Source organism: Enoplosus armatus, chromosome 5 (genome assembly GCF_043641665.1).
Source record: "Enoplosus armatus isolate fEnoArm2 chromosome 5, fEnoArm2.hap1, whole genome shotgun sequence".
In the NCBI taxonomy this organism is placed as follows: domain Eukaryota; kingdom Metazoa; phylum Chordata; class Actinopteri; order Centrarchiformes; family Enoplosidae; genus Enoplosus; species Enoplosus armatus.
The window spans coordinates 27,199,836-27,219,139 of record NC_092184.1 but is presented as its reverse complement, the minus strand read 5'-3'; the positions used below and the strand labels follow the sequence as shown (position 1 = coordinate 27,219,139).

The 19,304-nt window shown below is 44.0% G+C and overlaps 1 protein-coding gene across 1 annotated transcript; it reads right to left on the bottom strand.

The window, feature by feature from the left end:
- Window positions 1–507: 507 nt before the first annotated feature.
- On the bottom strand, window positions 508–18,701 carry masp1 (MBL associated serine protease 1). The gene is made up of 13 exons (XM_070905205.1): window positions 18,697–18,701; window positions 17,989–18,211; window positions 17,003–17,180; window positions 16,584–16,715; window positions 7,069–7,265; window positions 6,848–6,995; window positions 5,738–5,856; window positions 5,132–5,210; window positions 3,536–3,673; window positions 3,036–3,110; window positions 2,213–2,460; window positions 1,264–1,452; window positions 508–981 (listed from the first exon to the last, which is right to left on the bottom strand). The coding sequence occupies exons 1-13, from the start codon at window positions 18,699–18,701 to the stop codon at window positions 508–510; spliced, it is 2,205 nt and encodes a 734-aa protein (XP_070761306.1).
- Window positions 18,702–19,304: the final 603 nt, after the last annotated feature.

Below are 19,304 nucleotides of genomic sequence, written 5' to 3'. Positions count from 1 at the left end.
AATTAAAGAGGAATCTGATCAGGTCTGAGTATCAAGGAAAAGAACGGATACTAAAACTAAACTCTACTAAACTAATTATTATAGTATTTGTATGGTGTAAAATCAAAACAACAGAAACTGAGTTGATACTGAGTCTGAGCCAAGATGTATTTTTGTAATATTTTTTATCATTTTCCCACATAATACGCATATTATTATAACATAATTTTATGCAAATATTTAGGCTGCAGTCGTTTAGATCTGTAGCTCTACTTGAATAATAATATAACCTGGATCACAGATTTGAAGTTGACCCTGAACTGATCGCATGTTTCTGTTGGTTCAGTTTAAGAATCTGTGTGCACAGATTCAACTAACTCAGCTGGCTTGAACTTTCTTTAATACAAAGAAAATGGTCAAAGAAAGTCAAAAAGACCTGAAAAAGACTGAATGAGCTACAGAGCGCAGCAGGATGAGAGGTCATGTGATCACTTGTTCTTCCTGCCTCAGTCTCTGCTGTGTGATGTCTCACCACCAGGGGGCAGCATGAAGCTGCTTCTGTATCCACTCCACATATTTAGCCACTCGGGTGTAGACTCCATACACCCTCTGACTCCCGCATTCCTCTGGCCCGCCCCAGGACACCAACCCAAACACCACCCATTTCTGGCTTCCCCCATCCTCCATCACAAACGCCCCCCCGCTGTCCCCCAGGCAGGTGTCCCTCCCCCCCTCGAAGAAGCCAGCGCAGAACATGTTGTCGGTGATGTTGTAGCTGACTGAGCGCGAGGCGTAGCTTGCCTGACACTCATCCTGAGAAACCACCGGCAGCTTCACGTACTGCAGGAGGTCAGAGGTCATCCCAAGGTCAGCGGCTGCTGTGGGGTCAGAGGTCAGCGTGGGGGGGTTGCTGGAGGAGGAGGAAGAGGAGGTGTTGATGTTGGAGATTCCCCAACCAGCAACTATACCCAGAGAGTTAGGGAGAGGACTGGGGGGGTCATTCTGAAAAAGAGACAGGTCAAAGGTCAGTTCAAGAAAATATTATGTACCATCTATGGTAAATGTGTCAACAAGAGGACATCTTTACTGTCCTCACTAATTTTCTAAGCGTGTCCACCTTTTCCTTTAATGTCCTCATTCTGTTATGTCCTTGTTTCCAAAAATGTTTTCATTTTTTTAAGATCTCTTTATTGAGAAACAAAAACTCAACATGTCCTGCAGTATTTATCATGTGTGACCTGAGAACCTGAGTATTTTCTGTAGTACCAGTAGTATTTGTCCCACCTTGTTGTGTGGTGGTGGCAGACAGACAGGACGGATGAGCTCATTAAACTCCACCCGGTCCTTCAGCTTCAGCAGCGCCACGTCATTGTTGTAGTTGTTGGGTTGGAAGTCTGGATGGAGGAAGATTTCCTCCACCGAACGGTTGGTGGCCAAACGTTTGTCTCCAGTGTCATGGAGACCGAGGAAGACCTGAAAGACACGTACTGGTTTTACTGGTCTGTTGTGTAACATCTGGAGACCTGCAGGTTTCACCATGTCAACGTAAAAGTCACTTGTAGAGGTAGGGTTGGCTTATGGGACCAGAATCACCACGGAATGAGTAGATTCTGGTGTTTAGTGTTTCCATGGCGAGTTCTTACATCTGAACAGGTTCAAATATTTATTAAAAACAAGTTTACACATTCATCTTACTGTGTTCAACACTGTTATGATTCCACACAGTCCTGCGTTAACACAGTAACGCAGGACTGTGTTACTGATTATTGTTATTATTTAGTAGATTATATTCATTAGATATGATTTATTATTCAGAAGCATAAACCAAAGTTTATTAGCGGCAGATTGTCCAGCTGTCCATCCACAGCAACATACCACATCATGTGACAGACAGGTACCAAGAGACCACATGACCACATACTGTATGACTATAGCTAGTCATCGGTCAAAGGAGGTGGGCCTACTGCAGGGAAGCATACAGATGCAGGACCTTCAAATGAATCTAATATTAATACACATAGCATCAAAATTTAATGACCAGAATGTTGTAAATATCTTGATCTCAGTGCAGCTCTCCAGAGGATGAACCCCGAGATATGAATGACCCCATGGCCTTCCCCTAGAGACATTTCAGCCACTACACAGAAGGTCGCGGGGACTGAGAGCTCCACCAGGACTGGATGTAAACGGAAACAACTGAAAAGTTCTGAACCGGGAAGTTTCCTCCTCAGACCTTGACATGTTCAGGGGCCACAGGGACAACGCTGGTGTCCCTCCTCTGGGACCTCAGGACATGGGCGGCCGTGAGGACCCAGGACTCGGACAGCAGGGCCCCGGAGCCGAACCAGCGGTCCTCTGGGACCCTGGACAGATCCTCCACACTTAGCAGAACCTGCCAGGGGAACAGGCCGGGCTCGGCACTGCGACCGCCCACAATCCGCTTCACCTGAGGGGGTAGAGAGCGAGATGGCCGGCCGCAGGCTGGACGGAAACAAGGAGACACAGAGACAATGAGACACAGAGACAAGGACACACAGAGACACTGAGACACAGAGACAGGGAGACAAGGACACAAAGAGACAAGGAGACACAGACACGGAGACAAGGACACAGAGACACATAGACAAGGAGACAAGGAGACAGAGACACATAGACAAGGAGACACAGAGCAAGGAGACAAGGACACACAGACAAGGAGACAGGGAGACAAGGAGACACGGAGACAAGGACACAGGGAGACATGGAGACAGGGAGACAAGGACACAGAGACAAGTAGACAGAGACAAGGAGACACAGAGACAAGGCCACACAGAGACAGGGAGACAAGGACACAGGGAGACAATGAGACACAGACACAGAGACAAGGAGGCAGGGAGACAGGGAGACAAGGAGACACAAAAACAGAGACGAGACAGGTACTTAACAACTGGTACACTACTTGATGCACTGCATGTAGTCCTTGATGTAGTACTTGATGTAGTACTTGATGCACATGTTAATGTACTAAACGTAACAGAGAATCTGACTTGATACTTTGGAGTTTGTTCACATGTTACCTGGCTGACAGCTCGGTGGTCTTGTTCCTGATTCTGGACTGATCCAGTCTCCACTTGGCCCACACCTGTATGAACCTGCAACTCATAAACACACATCAGGTTTGGACTTACATGCTTGTGAGGACCCTCTGAGTTAAGAGCCAGTCAAATATATTTGGGGTATTTATACATGTATATATATATTTAATTTTGCTGTTTCAGGACTTTGATTCAGTTCAGACAGAATCTGTTTCTGAAAAAACTGGATCCAACAAGTCTGCAGTTCCATGACATGGCCGCTGAAGACGTGATGTTTCTGTATGAAAAGGAAGTCAAAATACGTCTAAATTAAAAAGTTTGTGTGATGCGTTCCATAACTTTCATCACACAAAGTTTTTATACTGGAAGATGATACTTAAAGTAATTTAAGATTAGTAACTAAAATACTAATACTTCCAAAGTATAATTCATGTATCCGACAACATTTCAAACCAGTACTACAGTACTAACAGTACTAAAACTCTCACTGCTGGTGTTCAGTTGGAAGGCGTCCTCTCTGCAGACATACTGAACTGTCGATCCAAACAGCGTGCTGTTGTCATGACTACCAAACACCATGTCAGCCATGGCGACCACCTTCGGACTCCCACAATCCACTGCTGTGACAGAGAGGAGAACAGGAAACCAATCAGCTGTCAGAACAGAGCGAGACGGACTGAACTAAACTGGACTCAGCTGGTCTCAGCTGGACCAGTCTCTGATCTGGATCAGACAGATGATAGAAAGAATAATTATACTGAACACTGCATCACAGTGACGTCACTACTCAGTAAAAACAAAGATAAATAAAGTTTTTATTCTGATCAGATTCTGACTGTAGATATATTTATATATTTTCTACCGTTCACAGTATTTGTACTGTAAATGTTACTTTGATAACGACATGACATCATATCCAGACTGACACGAGGCTTTAGAGGTTTGTTTTTAATCTTTCTAAATATGTTCTGGTGTCATTTTACATTACATTAAACCGTCTCACAATCCCTACATGTGTGTTTGTACATGTAAATTATGATATTTCACATATTAGAAGATATTAGAATCACATGTAATGATACATGAGCGTTAACAAAGTTTAACATCCAGACGACACGATGATGTTTGGAGCAGGTGTTATGAAATGAACGTTGATGATTTCTGATGAATGTGTTCAAACAGATCCAGATGTTAATGTGAACTTATTAAAGTTAATTAATATTAAAGTCGTACCTCTGAACATGTTCAGGCAGCAGAGGCACCTGTGTTCACATTATTACGGACATGTTTATCAGCTACAGCTGCTCCGTCTGTGATTGTTGCTGTTGCTGGTGGAGTCAAACTGCTATATATCATAACTCTCGGTCAGAACAGGATGATTCCTATTAGTAATATTGTGAATATTAACAGATTATTTCACAGAAACACATGACTGCGGATTCAGTTTTTAATTAGTTTTATTAGAAAATAATTGACTTTAGAGCACACTACTGACAAACTAATCAACTGTTCCTACAGGATCTCTATCGACCAATAAGAATCATTCTCTAATCTAGACTGTGATTGGTTAAGATGCTGGACAGAGACCGCCTCCTCCTCCTCGAATCTGTTTCTACAGAGAAAGAGAGAAAGAAAGCAGGAAGGACAATTTATCTCTGGTCTGTGATCCGTGTTTCTGCGCCTCTTAAACAGTTTATAGACTGTTGCTCACGTCTGAAGAAACACTGACAGATCTGTCTGTTGTCATGACGACAGCACGGCGATGCTGCAGCATGTCTGACTGTAGTGACGCGTTTTAACTGAATAAGACTTTGACTTCATTTCTGTGGATGTTAACGTTCAGTGACAAGACTACGGTCCTCTGGTCGACTGTAAATCAGCAGAGCGTCACATACGTCTATTACATCTGATAAATTACAGCCGTTTGATCGCTTCGTTCATTCAGCCATTTAAAGGAAACTCAATTTGTAAAAAGTATGTTTATGCTGCCTTCATGGCCATCATTTTAGTTGAAAAAGAGATTTTAATGTTTCCCATGAGGACGTTTTGGATTCATGTGTCAGAGACTCAGGTCTTACTTTGACAGTGAGGAGGACTGCTGCCCCACGATCCATCAGACTGACAGTCCATCTGATAATGATCCAGATACTCTCCGTCCTGAACCACAGAGACACAAACACACAAAACAAGAGAGGGAAAGGACGGGATATCAGACTGTGACCTCTCTGTCACAAACACCAAACGAAAAACTGAGTCTCAACCAGCTTCTGAACCCTGCTGTCCTTCAGGGAGGGTTTGAGCCACTAGAGGGTGACATGTGTGTCCTACTGAGGACAGAGTAGTGGAAGAAGTACTCACATCCTTTACTCAAGTAAAAGTACCAATACATTCATGTAAAAATACTCCATTACAAGTACACAAGTACTATTAGCTTCATGTAGTTAAAGTACATGCTGTTGAAGCAGGTGAGTTTGAGTGTTGGTGGAAGAATGGCAGGTAGTTCACCTGTGCTGCAGTGACCCCTGCACCACCTGTTGGTGCTGTTTATGTTTCTGCGTTTATTTAACATCTTTATGATTCTAATTAGTTTTTATTTCCTCTTCTTTTATTTGGAGATTTTGTTTAACCAGTACAGTTTGTCAGAAGGGGAGCATCACTAGTCTCTGAGCAGGAAGTGGTTTTACCTTCAGCAGTCTGTATCCAGGTTCACAGCTGAACAGGATGTGGTCTTTGAAGGAGTATTCTGGTTGGATAGGGTTCAGCAGTGCATTAGGCGGCGTTTCAGGTACCAGACACTGACTTCCTGTCAGGACAAAATAAAATGTTTGTTTTTTTTTAAACTTCTGCTGAGTGCTACATGTGAACTACACACTGTGTGTGTGTGTGTGTGTGTGTGTGTGTGTGTGTGTGTGTATTAACCTGTAGCACTGGGTGCAGTGTGTGTGTGTGTGTGTGTGTATTAACCTGTAGCACTGGGTGCAGTGTGTGTGTGTGTGTGTGTGTGTATTAACCTGTAGCACTGGGTGCAGTGTGTGTGTGTGTGTGTGTGTGTGTGTATTAACATGTAGCACTGGGTGCAGTGTGTGTGTGTGTGTGTATTAACATGTAGCACTGGATGCAGTGTGTGTGTGTGTGTGTGTGTGCGCGTGTGTCTGTGTATTAACCTGTAGCACTGGGTGCAGTGTGTGTGTGTGTGTGTGTGTATTAACCTGTAGCACTGGGTGCAGTGTGTGTGTGTGTGTGTGTATTAACATGTAGCACTGGGTGCAGTGTGTGTGTGTGTATTAACATGTAGCACTGGATGCAGTGTTTGTGTGTGTGTGTGTGCGCGTGTGTCTGTGTATTAATATGTAGCACTGGGTGCAGTGTGTGTGTGTGTGTGTGTGTGTCTGTGTCTGTGTGTCTGTGTGTGTGTATTAACCTGTAGCACTGGGTGCAATGTGTGTGTGTGTATTAACATGTAGCACTGGGTGCAGTGTGTGTGTGTGTATTAACATGTAGCACTGGGTGCAGTGTGTGTGTGTGTATTAACATGTAGCACTGGATGCAGTGTGTGTGTGTGTGCGCGTGTGTGTATAAATATGTAGCACTGGGTGCAGTGTGTGTGTGTGTGTGTGTGTGTCTGTGTCTGTGTGTCTGTGTGTGTGTATTAACCTGTAGCACTGGGTGCAATGTGTGTGTGTGTGTGTATCTGTGTGTGTGTATTAACCTGTAGCACTGGGTGCAGTCTGTGTGTGTGTGTATTAACATGTAGCACTGGGTGCAGTGTGTGTATGTGTGTGTGTATCATCTACCTGTAGTTGTGTATGTGATCCTCCAGCCGAGGTTTTCTCCTGAGTTGTCGCTATGGAAGACGACGGTGGCAGTGTTGCTGTCGGTTTGAATCTCTCCTGGAGGTCGATCTCCACAGAACGGGCCGAACTCACTGCTGCCCGCTTGAATCTGACACACAGACAGCTGATTAATGACAAACAGTTCAGGTGTGTCTGTACAGGTGTGTGTTTGTTGTGCTGACCTTAATGTGGTCGTAGGGGCAGCTGATGTCGGGGTGGTCTTCCACGTCAAAGCGGGGGTCAAACTGGAGGTGGAGCCTGAAGCCTGACTCCACTTCGATCCGATACAAACACTCAGAGCTCTTTGGGTACGGAGACGGAAAATCAACACTGCTCAGAACACCGGAGCGTTCCCTGAACACACCGTCACTGCACTCCACTGAACACACACACACACACACAGTAAAGATGTTACAGGATCTGTTAACATTAAATCAGGTGACTTTGTGGTGTTTAGTGATTTTGGTCTGAGAATGTTGAGTCCCTCAGGTTCTCACTGATTGTATATACAGTGCATCCGGAAAGTATTCACAGCGCTTCACTTTTTCCACATTTTGTTATGTTGCAGCCTTATACCAAAATGGATTAAATTCATTTTTTTCCTCAAAATTCTACACACAACACCCCATAATGACAACGTGAAAAAAGTTTTGAGATTTTTGCAAATTTATTAAAAATAAAAAACCTGAGAAATCACATGTACATAAGTATTCACAGCCTTTGCTCAATACTTTGTTGATGCACCTTTGGCAGCAATTACAGCCTCAAGTCTTTTTGAATATGATGCCACAAGCTTGGCACACCTATCTTTGGGCAGTTTCACCCATTCCTCTTTGCAGCACCTCTCAAGCTCCATCAGGTTGGATGGGAAGCGTCGGTGCACAGCCATTTTCAGATCTCTCCAGAGATGTTCAATCGGATTCAAGTCTGGGCTCTGGCTGGGCCACTCAAGGACATTCACAGAGTTGTCCTGAAGCCAATCCTTTGATATCTTGGCTGTGTGCTTAGGGTCGTTGTCCTGCTGAAAGATAAACCGTCGCCCCAGTCTGAGGTCAAGAGCGCTCTGGAGCAGGTTTTCATCCAGGATGTCTCTGTACTTTGCTGCATTCATCTTTCCCTCTATCCTGACTAGTCTCCCAGTTCCTGCCGCTGAAAAACATCCCCACAGCATGATGCTGCCACCACCATGCTTCACTGTAGGGATGGTATTGGCCTGGTGATGAGCGGTGCCTGGTTTCCTCCAAACGTGACGCCTGGCATTCACACCAAAGAGTTCAATCTTTGTCTCATCAGACTAGAGAATTTTGTTTCTCATGGTCTGAGAGTCCTTCAGGTGCCTTTTGGCAAACTCCAGGCGGGCTGCTATGTGCCTTTTACTAAGGAGTGGCTTCCGTCTGGCCACTCTACCATACAGGCCTGATTGGTGGATTGCTGCAGAGATGGTTGTCCTTCTGGAAGGTTCTCCTCTCTCCACAGAGGAACTCTGGAGCTCTGACAGAGTGACCATCGGGTTCTTGGTCACCTCCCTGACTAAGGCCCTTCTCCCCCGATTACTCAGTTTAGATGGCCGGCCAGCTCTAGGAAGAGTCCTGGTGGTTCCGAACTTCTTCCACTTACGGATGATGGAGGCCACTGTGCTCATTGGGACCTTCAAAGCAGCAAAATTTTTTCTGTAACCTTCCCCAGATTTGTGCCTTGAGACAATCCTGTCTCGGAGGTCTACAGACAATTCCTTTGACTTCATGCTTGGTTTGTGCTCTGACATGCACTGTCAACTGTGGGACCTTATATAGACAGGTGTGTGCCTTTCCAAATCATGTCCAATCAACTGAATTTACCACAGGTGGACTCCAATTAAGCTGCAGAAACATCTCAAGGATGATCAGTGGAAACAGGATGCACCTGAGCTCAATTTTGAGCTTCATGGCAAAGGCTGTGAATACTTATGTACATGTGATTTCTTAGTTTTTTATTTTTAATAAATTTGCAAAAATTTCAAAAAACCTTTTTTCACATTGTCATTATGGGGTGTTGTGTGTAGAATTTTGAGGAAAAAAATTTATTTAATCCATTTTGGAATAAGGGTGTAACATAACAAAATGTGGAAAAAGTGAAGCGCCGTGAATACTTTCCGGATGCACTGTATGTTTCCAGTAAACGGGCTCTGAAAGCTGATTTGACAATACCTGCCCAACAGCAGATGGTGAGAACTGAAGAAAAAAAAGTAGATTTGCTGCAGCTGATGAAAACACAAATCTTAACATGAAGACTAAAAATCGTGGCAAATTATGAATTGAAATATTTTTTACTTTGAACCACATGAATCTAATTCACAAGACAATAATGGGAAGAGATCCGATCATATTGAAAAATGTTTCATATACATGTACAGTGGGGTCCAAAAGTTTGAGACCACTAGTCAAGCTACTTCTATTTTGCATTTGTTTGGAATGTAATACTATTTGTTTTCATTACAAATGATAAGATCAGCTTAACAATTTGAGAGAAAAGTTGAATCTTTGAAAGATGGTCAGGGATTTCAGAGAATCTTAGTCTTTGGTATGTCCCCTTTTGCTTTAATGACAGCATGCACTCCAGCTGGCATGGACTCCACAAGTTTGTGCCAAACCTGATGACCCATGTTATCCCAGCATGATCTGACAATGTTCCAGAGGGCTTCTTGTGATGTCACAGAAGGCTTGGCTTTCTGAGTCTTCAAGTGCCCCCATAAATAGTTCAATGGGGTTGAGGTCAGGTGACTGTGGAGGAACGTCCATGACAGTCAGGACTCCTTGGTCTTCTTTGGACTTCAAGTAGTTCTTGCAAAGCTTTAAGGTGTGTTTGGGGTCCTTATCCTGCTGCAGTATGAATCCCTCTCCACAAAGATGCAGACCAGAGGGTACAGCATTTCTCTGAAGAATGGAGTGGTGCTTCTCCTCGGTCAGGGTGTTGTCGATTCGCTGCAGGGGTCCAACTCCAGAATAGGCAAACCCCCCAGACTTGAATATTTCCACCACCATGTTTCCCTGTTGGTTTGATCCACTGCAGTATCATTCTCTCTCCTGCTCGTCTCCTTACATACACCCTTCTGTTACTGCCAGAAATCTCTAACGTGGATTCATCAGTAAATAGGACTTTTCTTCATCCACAGTAAAATGCCGCTGTTTCTTAGCCCGCCCCAAGAGTTTGGCCTTGTTTCCCCTTCTGAGAAGTGGTTTAGAAACTGCTACTGGTCCTCTGAGACCACTACAGGACAGCCTTCTTTTGACAGGACTTTTGCTGATTGGAGTGTGGCGTTCTTTATTTAGCAGATTGTGTATCTGTGATGAAGGTGCTTTTCTATCTCTCGGGGAACTAAGCTTGTTGTATTGATCTTCTGATGGTGTGGTCACTGTTGGTCTTCCTGATCGAGCTTTGGATACAACTGATCCCGTTTCTGCAAAGCGTTTTAGAGTTCCATGCACTGCCCCCTTAGAAACCTTTAGTCTGGCTATGATTTGACTCTGAGAAAGCCCCTCTTTGCTCAGAATAACAGTTTGACTTCTGACACTTTCACTTAGTCCTGATGCCATGTTTCCCACTATCACAATGCTGCTTAGTGAGCAATGACCTGCTGGAAACTTGAGGCGCAGCCATATTTAGAACAGGTGAACACCGGCTGCAAGCTGAGTTCATTGACCGAGCCTCCGATGAGGAGATCAGATCCACCTGTGTGTCATCTGAACGCATGCTTCGATGGAAGGACACAACTCAAAGACATCTGACCTTTTGGACGAAGGAGTTCAGTTGGTCGATGCCACAAATTTGATTAAATTTGATAGCCAACCTAAAAATAGTGCAGAGTGAAAATATTTCTTCTTCATTTTACATGTCATAACTTCTTGTTTTCAAATGTTTCTGAATCCTCAAACTTTGTGATTGTTTCCAGATTTACGTGAAAATATTTGAGATTTTCAGTGTGGTCTCAGACTTTTGGACCCCCCTCTATGTTATATATTATATAATATAGAGTGTTGAGCAGGAACATTGGGGCAGCAGGTGGCTGCAGTCATAGATCCAGACTTTGCAGCTCCGGGGGCAGAAAGACCTGCAGAAAGCAACAGAAGGAGAGACGAGTGATGAGGAAGGAAACAACTAACTACCCAGATGGAGAGGGGGAGGAGGAGAGAGGAGCTCAGTGTATCATGGGAAGTCCCCCAACAGTCTAGGCCTATAGCAGCATAACTAGGGGCTGGTCCAGGCAGGCCTGAGCCAGCCGGAACTATAAGTTCTTGTTCTCCTCTATTAATGATGAATAATAAGCTGCTCTGGCTTTACAGAGGGCCTTCCTATAAGTTCTAAGACTATCTTGCCAAATTAAACGTGATTCTTCCAGTTTGGTGGAGCGCCATTTCCTTTTAAGTTTCTGCACTGTTTGCTTTAATTTACAGGTTTGGGAGTTATACCATGGAGCTGACTTTCTTTGTTTTATTATCTTCTTTCTTAGAGAGGCAATAGAGTCAAGTGTCAGTCGCATTGAGCCTGCAGCACTGTCAATTGAGACGGACTAAGGTTAGCATAGGAGTCCTCAGCTGTACAGAGACATGGCATTGAATTAAATGCCGATGGAATCACTTCCTTAAATTTAGCTACAGCACTATCAGATAGATATCTGGTGTAGACTTTTTTGCCTAATGGCATGTAGTCCAGTAATAGGAATTCAAAAGTTATTAAATAATGGTCCGATAACAAAGGATTCTGTGGAAAGACAATTAGATGTTCAATTTCAAGTCCATATGTCAGAACCAGGTCGAGGGTGTGATTAACACAGTGAGTGGGTTTCTGTACTCTCTGACAGAAGCTGATCGAATCCAATAATGAGAGAAACAGGCACACAAATATCTGAGCTGAGCCTTATATATGATGATGAATAAACTTTTGTCTGATAATATCAGGACTGATGACTATTTATATATATCAGTGGTCAGAATCTAAAGGCCCTGATTGTATTGGTGAAGGATAAAAGATGGATGTGCTCAATAGATATAAACTGTATTCAAGTATTGGTTTTCACAAAGTTTGCTGCTTCAGTGTTTTTAGATCTTTTTGTCAGATGTTACTATGGTATATAATTACAAGCATTTCATAAGGGTCAAAGGCTTTTATTGACAATTGCATTGAGTTTATGCAAAGAGTCAACATTTGCAGTGTTCACCCTTCTTTTTCAAGGCCTCTGCAATTCACCCTGGAATGCTGTCAATCAACTTCTGGGCCACATCCTGACTGATGGCAGCCCATTCTTGCATAATCAATGCTTGGAGTTTGTCAGAATTCGTGGGTTTTTGTTTGTCCACCCGCCTCTTGAGGATTGACCACAAGTTCTCAATGGGATTAAGGTCTGGGGAGTTTCCTGGCCATGGACCCAAAATTTCGATGTTTTGTTCCCCGAGCCACTTAGTTATCACTTTTGCCTTATGGCGAGGTGCTCCATCATGCTGGAAAAGGCATCGATCGTCACCAAACTGTTCTTGGATGGTTGGGAGAAGTTGCTTTCGGAGGATGTTTTGGTACCGTTCTTTATTCATGGCTGTGTTCTTAGGCAAAATTGTGAGTGAGGCCACTCCCTTGGCTGAGAAGCAACCCCACTCATGAATGGTCTCAGGATGCTTTACTGTTGGACTGACACAGGACTGATGGTAGCGCTCACCTTTTCTTCTCCGGACAAGCTTTTTTTCCGGATGCCCCAAACAATTAGAAAGGGGTTTCATCAGAGAAAATGACTTTACCCCAGTCCTCAGCAGTCCAATCCCTGGACCTTTTGCAGAATATCAGTCTGTCCCTGATGTTTTTCCTAGAGAGAAGTGGCTTCTTTGCTGCCCTTCTTGACACCAGGCCATCCTCCAAAAGTCTTCGCCTCACTGCGCGTGCAGATGCACTCACACCTGCCTGCTGCCATTCCTGAGCAAGCTCTGCACAGGTGGTGCCCCGATCCAGCAGCTGAATCAACTTTAGGAGACGGTCCTGGCGCTTGCTGGACTTTCTTGGGCGCCCTGAAGCCTTCTTCACAACAATTGAACCTCTCTCCTTGAAGTTCTTGATTATCCGATAAATGGTTGATTTAGGTGCAATCTTACGAGCAGCAATATCCTATATATAGCCTGTGAAGCCCTTTTTGTGCAAAGCAATGATGACTGCACGTGTTTCCTCGCAGGTAACCATGGTCAACAGAGGAAGAACAATGATTTCAAGCACCACCCTCCTTTTAAAGCTTCCAGTCTGTTATTCTAACTCAATCAGCATGACAGAGTGATCTCCAGCCTTGTCCTCGTCAACACTCTCACCTGTGTTAACGAGAGAATCACTAACATGATGTCAGCTGGTCCTTTTGTGGCGGGGCTGAAATGCAGTGGAAATGTTTTTTGTGGGATTAAGTTCATTTTCATGGCAAAGAGGGACTTTGCAATTCATTGCAATTCATCTGATCACTCTTCATAACATTCTGGAGTATATGCAAATTGCCATCATAAAAACTGAGGCAGCAGACTTTGTGAAAATTAATATTTGTGTCATCCTCAAAACTATTGGCCACGGCTGTATGTGGAGTAAATGTGTTGTTGTTGTTGTTGTTGTTGTTGTTGCAGGAAGTGTATATGACGTAGAAAGGATGTATAAATTGGGAAATCTACATAAAATGTATTGTTTCAGAGTTTTAGTAGTTTATGTCAAAGAGGCAACACATGCTGCCAGTCCCAGAAAACCTTATATATCGACAGCCTGTTGAAATATGATGTGCCTTAAAATCTATAACCTGAAGCTGCAGCCGATCACTGATCAGTCAGTGCTGAGAGAGATTCATGTTCCTGCTGTTTTAAAGAGACTGTAAACATGTCGGTGTCGGTGTGTGTGTGTGTGTGTGTGTGTGTGTGTGTGAGTCTCCTCCATACAAAAACATGCAGAACGTGTAAATATTTACCACCAACCAGCAGCTACTATCAGTCAGTCAGAGGTTAGAGTGCAGATACTGAACACACCCACACACACATAGACCCCCCCCCACACACACACACAGACACCCCCTCCACACACACACACACAGACACCCCCCCACAGACACCCCCCACACACACACACACACACAGACACCCACACACACACACACAGACACCCCCCCACAGACACCCCCCACACACACACACACACACACACACAGACACCCCCCCACACACACACAGACATCCCCCACAAACACACACGACACTCTCCCACACACACAAACACACAGACACCCCCTCCACACACACACACACAGACACCCCCCACACACACACACACACACACACACACACACACAGACACCCCCACACACACACACAGACATCCCCCACAAACACACACGACACTCTCCCACACACACACACACACAGACACCCCCTCCACACACACACACACAGACACCCCCCCACAGACACCCCCCACACCCACACACACACACAGACACACACACACATCCACAGACCCCCCCACACAGATAAAAAGATAAAACCTTCAACAGGCGCTGCAGTCCTGTCAGCACCCCCTACAGGCCCCAGTGTTCATTACAGCCACTATATGAACAAACTGCACTCTATATTTAGTGTTAATCAGTCCATGTTCACTATTACCTGCTAAAAATCCCACAATGCAATGTGTCACTTTTTATAGATGCAGTACTATGATTTATCCATGACCATTGTTTCTCTTTGAGTCTGAAGTTTGTCCTGAGGGGGGGCACCACAAACATTCAGATATTTAGTTCTTTACAGTCAAACAGAATGAAACAAAATGAATAAAAACTATTAATAAGTAATAATAATTACATTTTATAAATAAATAAAAAGGTTTAATATATTTTCTAAGAAGCAGGAGGGTGTAAATGTTATTTAAGAGTTTAGAGAAGGAGCTCAAAGCTGTTTCATTATGTTTTCTTTTAATTGTTTCAACAGTGAAACAATCAAAGTTAACACAGAGCAAACTGATGAAGACTGTTGGAAGCTCCAGATAAACCAGTAAGCGGACCTTGAGTTATTATCGTTTTCTAAATTACTGTTTCCAAGTATGAAGTTTGAAAGACATTTTTCTTGATTATTTCAAAATGTGTACTTTATAGGTTTACAAGATATTAGTGTGTAAAAACTGAACCTGCATGAACCCTGAAGTGTTTTTTCCTGGAGTTGAAACATGTTACAAAGGTGTTCAGTGTTTGTTTGAGACTGTGACTTGTTGGCAGCAGACTGTAATCAGGATCAGGCTGCTGGAATTCAAATCTGCTGTGAAACACAGTTCACATAGAAACAGGTTTAAGCTCCTTATGTTGGAAAAACTCCAACACACATCTGAGAGTTTCAGTGAAGTCAGAGAGGCTGCAGGATTAAAACTGTCTGAGGTCAACTCACATCCACTTTAACATCATACAACGTAATCCACTTATATACTACATCCACTTAATACAATACACAATATAATACACTAATATATGCGTCACACTCCACACAGGCCTCATCATATGGAGTTCCAGAGGGATTGAGTCCCATATTCTGCTCATTTCAGCTCTATATTTTTATTCTAGGACTCCACTAGAGCAGCTTTGCATGATTCACAATTCAAAAAGTCCTTCTTCATCTTCTCCCGGCCACTCATGCAGCCCCTAAGTTCACCGTCTCTCTGAAACAAGCCGTTTGAGACAAACTGAACAACCTCCAAACACTTGAAGAGTAGTCCTGAGCAGAGCGCTCCAATAACTTAGGCAGACTGAGCGGGTGGATGAGCGGCTGTGATTGGAGCCGATGACCTGCAGGGGCCGTGGCTGAGGGCGGTGACTGTATAGTTGTGACATCACAACGACCTATGCATTTATAACCTGTAAACTGTGAAGCTGCAGAGCACATGACACCTTCCTGTCTGCACCAAGACAGAATTCAAGGTTCTGATCCCTCTATAAAGGTCTGACTGCTCTGTAGGTCTGATCCAGTCAGACCTCTCGAGTCATCTGGTTCTCATGTTGAGTTGGGACCTGTTGGTCTCTGTAACAACATTACAAAGAGTCGGTCTACACCTGCTCTATTTGTAAAGAGTCATGAGATGACTTCTGTTGAGATTTGGCGCAATATAAATAACATTGAATTGAATTGAATTGCTGGTTTCTGGATCTGGTTCGTGGTGCCTTTCAGTCATGTGAAATACATCCTTAGTAAGTGAAGAATCTATATGTGTGTCCTCGTGTTGTGAATGCCTATCATCAGTTTTACTATTAGTATTGTTATCATTATTACTTTCTTTTCTTCTTAACCTTCATGTAAAGCACATTGTCATGAAATGTGATGTATAAACAAAGCTATTCTCATTACTTTAGTCTTCATCCATCGCACATAAAATAAGATCCAATGTTCAACAAATATGAGGATTTTTTTTATCTTTAATTGCCTTTAAATCCAAGAATCCGAAGTTTCGGTCAAGGAGACGTATTACTGTAGAACTATTCCAACTAGGATGGTTGTTTGTAATGTTGGTCAGTCTGTATGAAAATGTTGAATCACATGCTGTGCACACAGTCAGCAGCTTCAGACCAGCAGAGAGCTGCCATCCTTCAGTCTGCTCCCCAGAGGATGAACTCTTCACATCTCACTGAGGACAAACTAACACCAGCGGACACTTTGAGGTCATGAACCATCAGCAGCCTCACCTCTGCAGGTGCGGTTGTCAGAGTGCAGCAGGTAACCATAGCGACAGGAGCAGTAGTATCCTCCAATGTAGTTGTGACAGAAATGATCACAGAGCAGGTCTTCATCACTGCGGTCACTGCACTCGTCAACATCTGGAGAGATGGACAGAGGAAGAAGACAAAGAGATGAAGACAAGACTGTGTTCCATCACTGGTGATTCATTTCAACATGGCGGCTGTAGCCTTCATCAGCACACTCACAAATACATGCAGAGGATACACTGTGTATATAATCCATACACATCAGTCTTCATGCTGTGTTAGTGCTCATGTTACTCTTATTGTAAACTGTCCAAATATTTGTTTTGAATAAATGGGTTTTTTCTTCAGCAGCCTCTAGTGGATGTTGGAGGAACTGCAGCTTGTCCTCCGGTCCTCACCCACAGCGCTGTAGTGAGCCATGAATCCAGAGTATCTCTCCTCATTGGAGAAGTCGGAGGAGAAGAAGACGCTGAGGGAGTTTCTGGGGGAGGTGATGAGCTGCTGAGCCGGCACCGCCTCCGTGTCCGTCTCCTCCCTGCCACAGAACAAGGCCAGCACCTCCCCCTCCGCCTCCACCTGCCAACGCAACAACACGTCCAACATCAGAGTTCATCATGAACAAACAGCTCCAGAGTCAAATGTACTTTTTAACTGAAATTGTATTGCCTTTCATTTTGTTGACACAGAGATAAACCACATACTGATGCAACTGTGACACCCCATGTGTTTGGACCTGAGGTCAGGACCCCTGGTTTGAGTTCAGAATCCAGCTGAGGACTCTGGGGTTCGGCGGCAGCTTCCATTTAATGTGTCGGACTCTCTGAACATCCTCCTGACATGAGGCTGTAGCCTTCGTCCTCCACTGCTTCAGTTAAACTAATAAAGTTAAATAATAACTTTTAAATGTGTTCAAATCAACATATATTAAATGTTTAGCCTATTTCAACACTAAACATCAGTCTCACACACGTCTGACGCGTTTCATCGCACCGGCATTAATGACCCGAGGTTCTGTGCACTGTACACAACAAGAGGTGACATTAGCTAACTGAACGTCTGGCATTACTCTCTGATATTGTTGTTATTTGCTGCTGTTATAGTTTCTTAATTAATGAACTGCTTTACTACTATTTCCGTGACACTTGTGGTCCTCCATAAATCAAACTTCACAGTCATTAGGGACTGAGAGACTGCAGCCTGCAGACTTATCTGACATCCGTTTACACTGAGAGTCAATGAACAGCAGGTCACACACAGCCGTGTGTGTGTGTGTGTGTGTGTGTGTGTGTGTGTGTGTGTGTGTGTGTGTGTGTGTGTGTGGCAGGACATGTTCAGTCTTTCAGCAGATGAAGGAGAAACTACCCATGATGCCGTGCTGTCTCACCTTGACGTAGTCGTACTCGCACAGGTAGGACGGCTCCAGGTCGAAGTGGCTGAAGTAGAGTTTGACGAGGAAGCCGTCCGGAACGCTGACGTTCCAGCGCAGCTGCGTCTCTCGGGGATACGGCTCCGGGAAGTTTGGCGACTGCAGGCTGCCGTACGTCTGAGAGCGAGACGGCAGCTGAGCGTCGACCAGGACGGAGAGGAGGAGCGGGAACAGAAACAGGCTGACAAGAAGCAGAAAGATTCATCAGTCTGAGCTTCAACTTCAAATCAGTTTTTCTTTCTCTGAAACACCTGTTAGATTTTCAAACATCCTGAAACCAAAACACAAGTTTGACATCATCTACGGGCCTGCTGTTCCTCTCTCGTCTCTCACAATAGAAAAACAGAATAATGCCACTGTGTTCACTCCAGTTAGTCTTACTGCTTTAGTTATTCAACTGGACACACGCTCGCACAGAGGCGGGAAATGAATAAAACGATGAAAACAAACGTTTTTATTCCTCATCGTTTATAATCAATAACTCCGCGCGTGTATCGATCCACAGAGAAACTGGAGCATCAATAGATTTGATCGACTGCTGACTGAACCAAAAGCTCCTGCAGGGCTCTGAACGGAGCAGCTGTCTATGAAACATGACACGAACACTGTGTGAACATGATCGATCCAGTATTGATTGATTGGTTGGTTATAAACCGGTTCACTGACCTCATCCTGCAGCAGGAAAGTTCACCATCAGCTGAGATCCCGTTTCTCTGTCGGGACTCGGTCCGGTCCCTCGCGCACTCACTCTGACTTATGACGTGTCTGAAGAGCACTGCGTCATCACGTCAAGTCTGCGAGCAGAGGGGCGGCGCAGTAATACAAAGATCCTCCAAGTACAAATGCTACACAGTAAGCACAATGTACTAGTATCACGAGTAGGCTACTCCTGCAGAATATTTTCTCACAAACCTTTGGAAACAGGATACTTGTTAAACGATGAGGCTACTAATCAACGAGTTCATTCATCAATTATCAATAAATGAATCTGCAACTGTTTTGACGGTTCAGTTTCATTTTCTTTTCTTCAATCAATCAATCGATCAATCGATCATTGGAGTACATGAGTAATAATACTCTCATGATATAATAGTACATACAGATTAAATGATGGTCATTAGAGTACTTTTGTCATTGAGTACTTTAACTACATTTTCCTGACAACACTTTTGTACTTTTACTTGTAATAGAGTATTTTCACAGTGTGGTATTAGTACAGAAGTAAAGGATCTGAATGCTGGCTCAGTTCAGGGCGCCACGTGACCTCCATATAA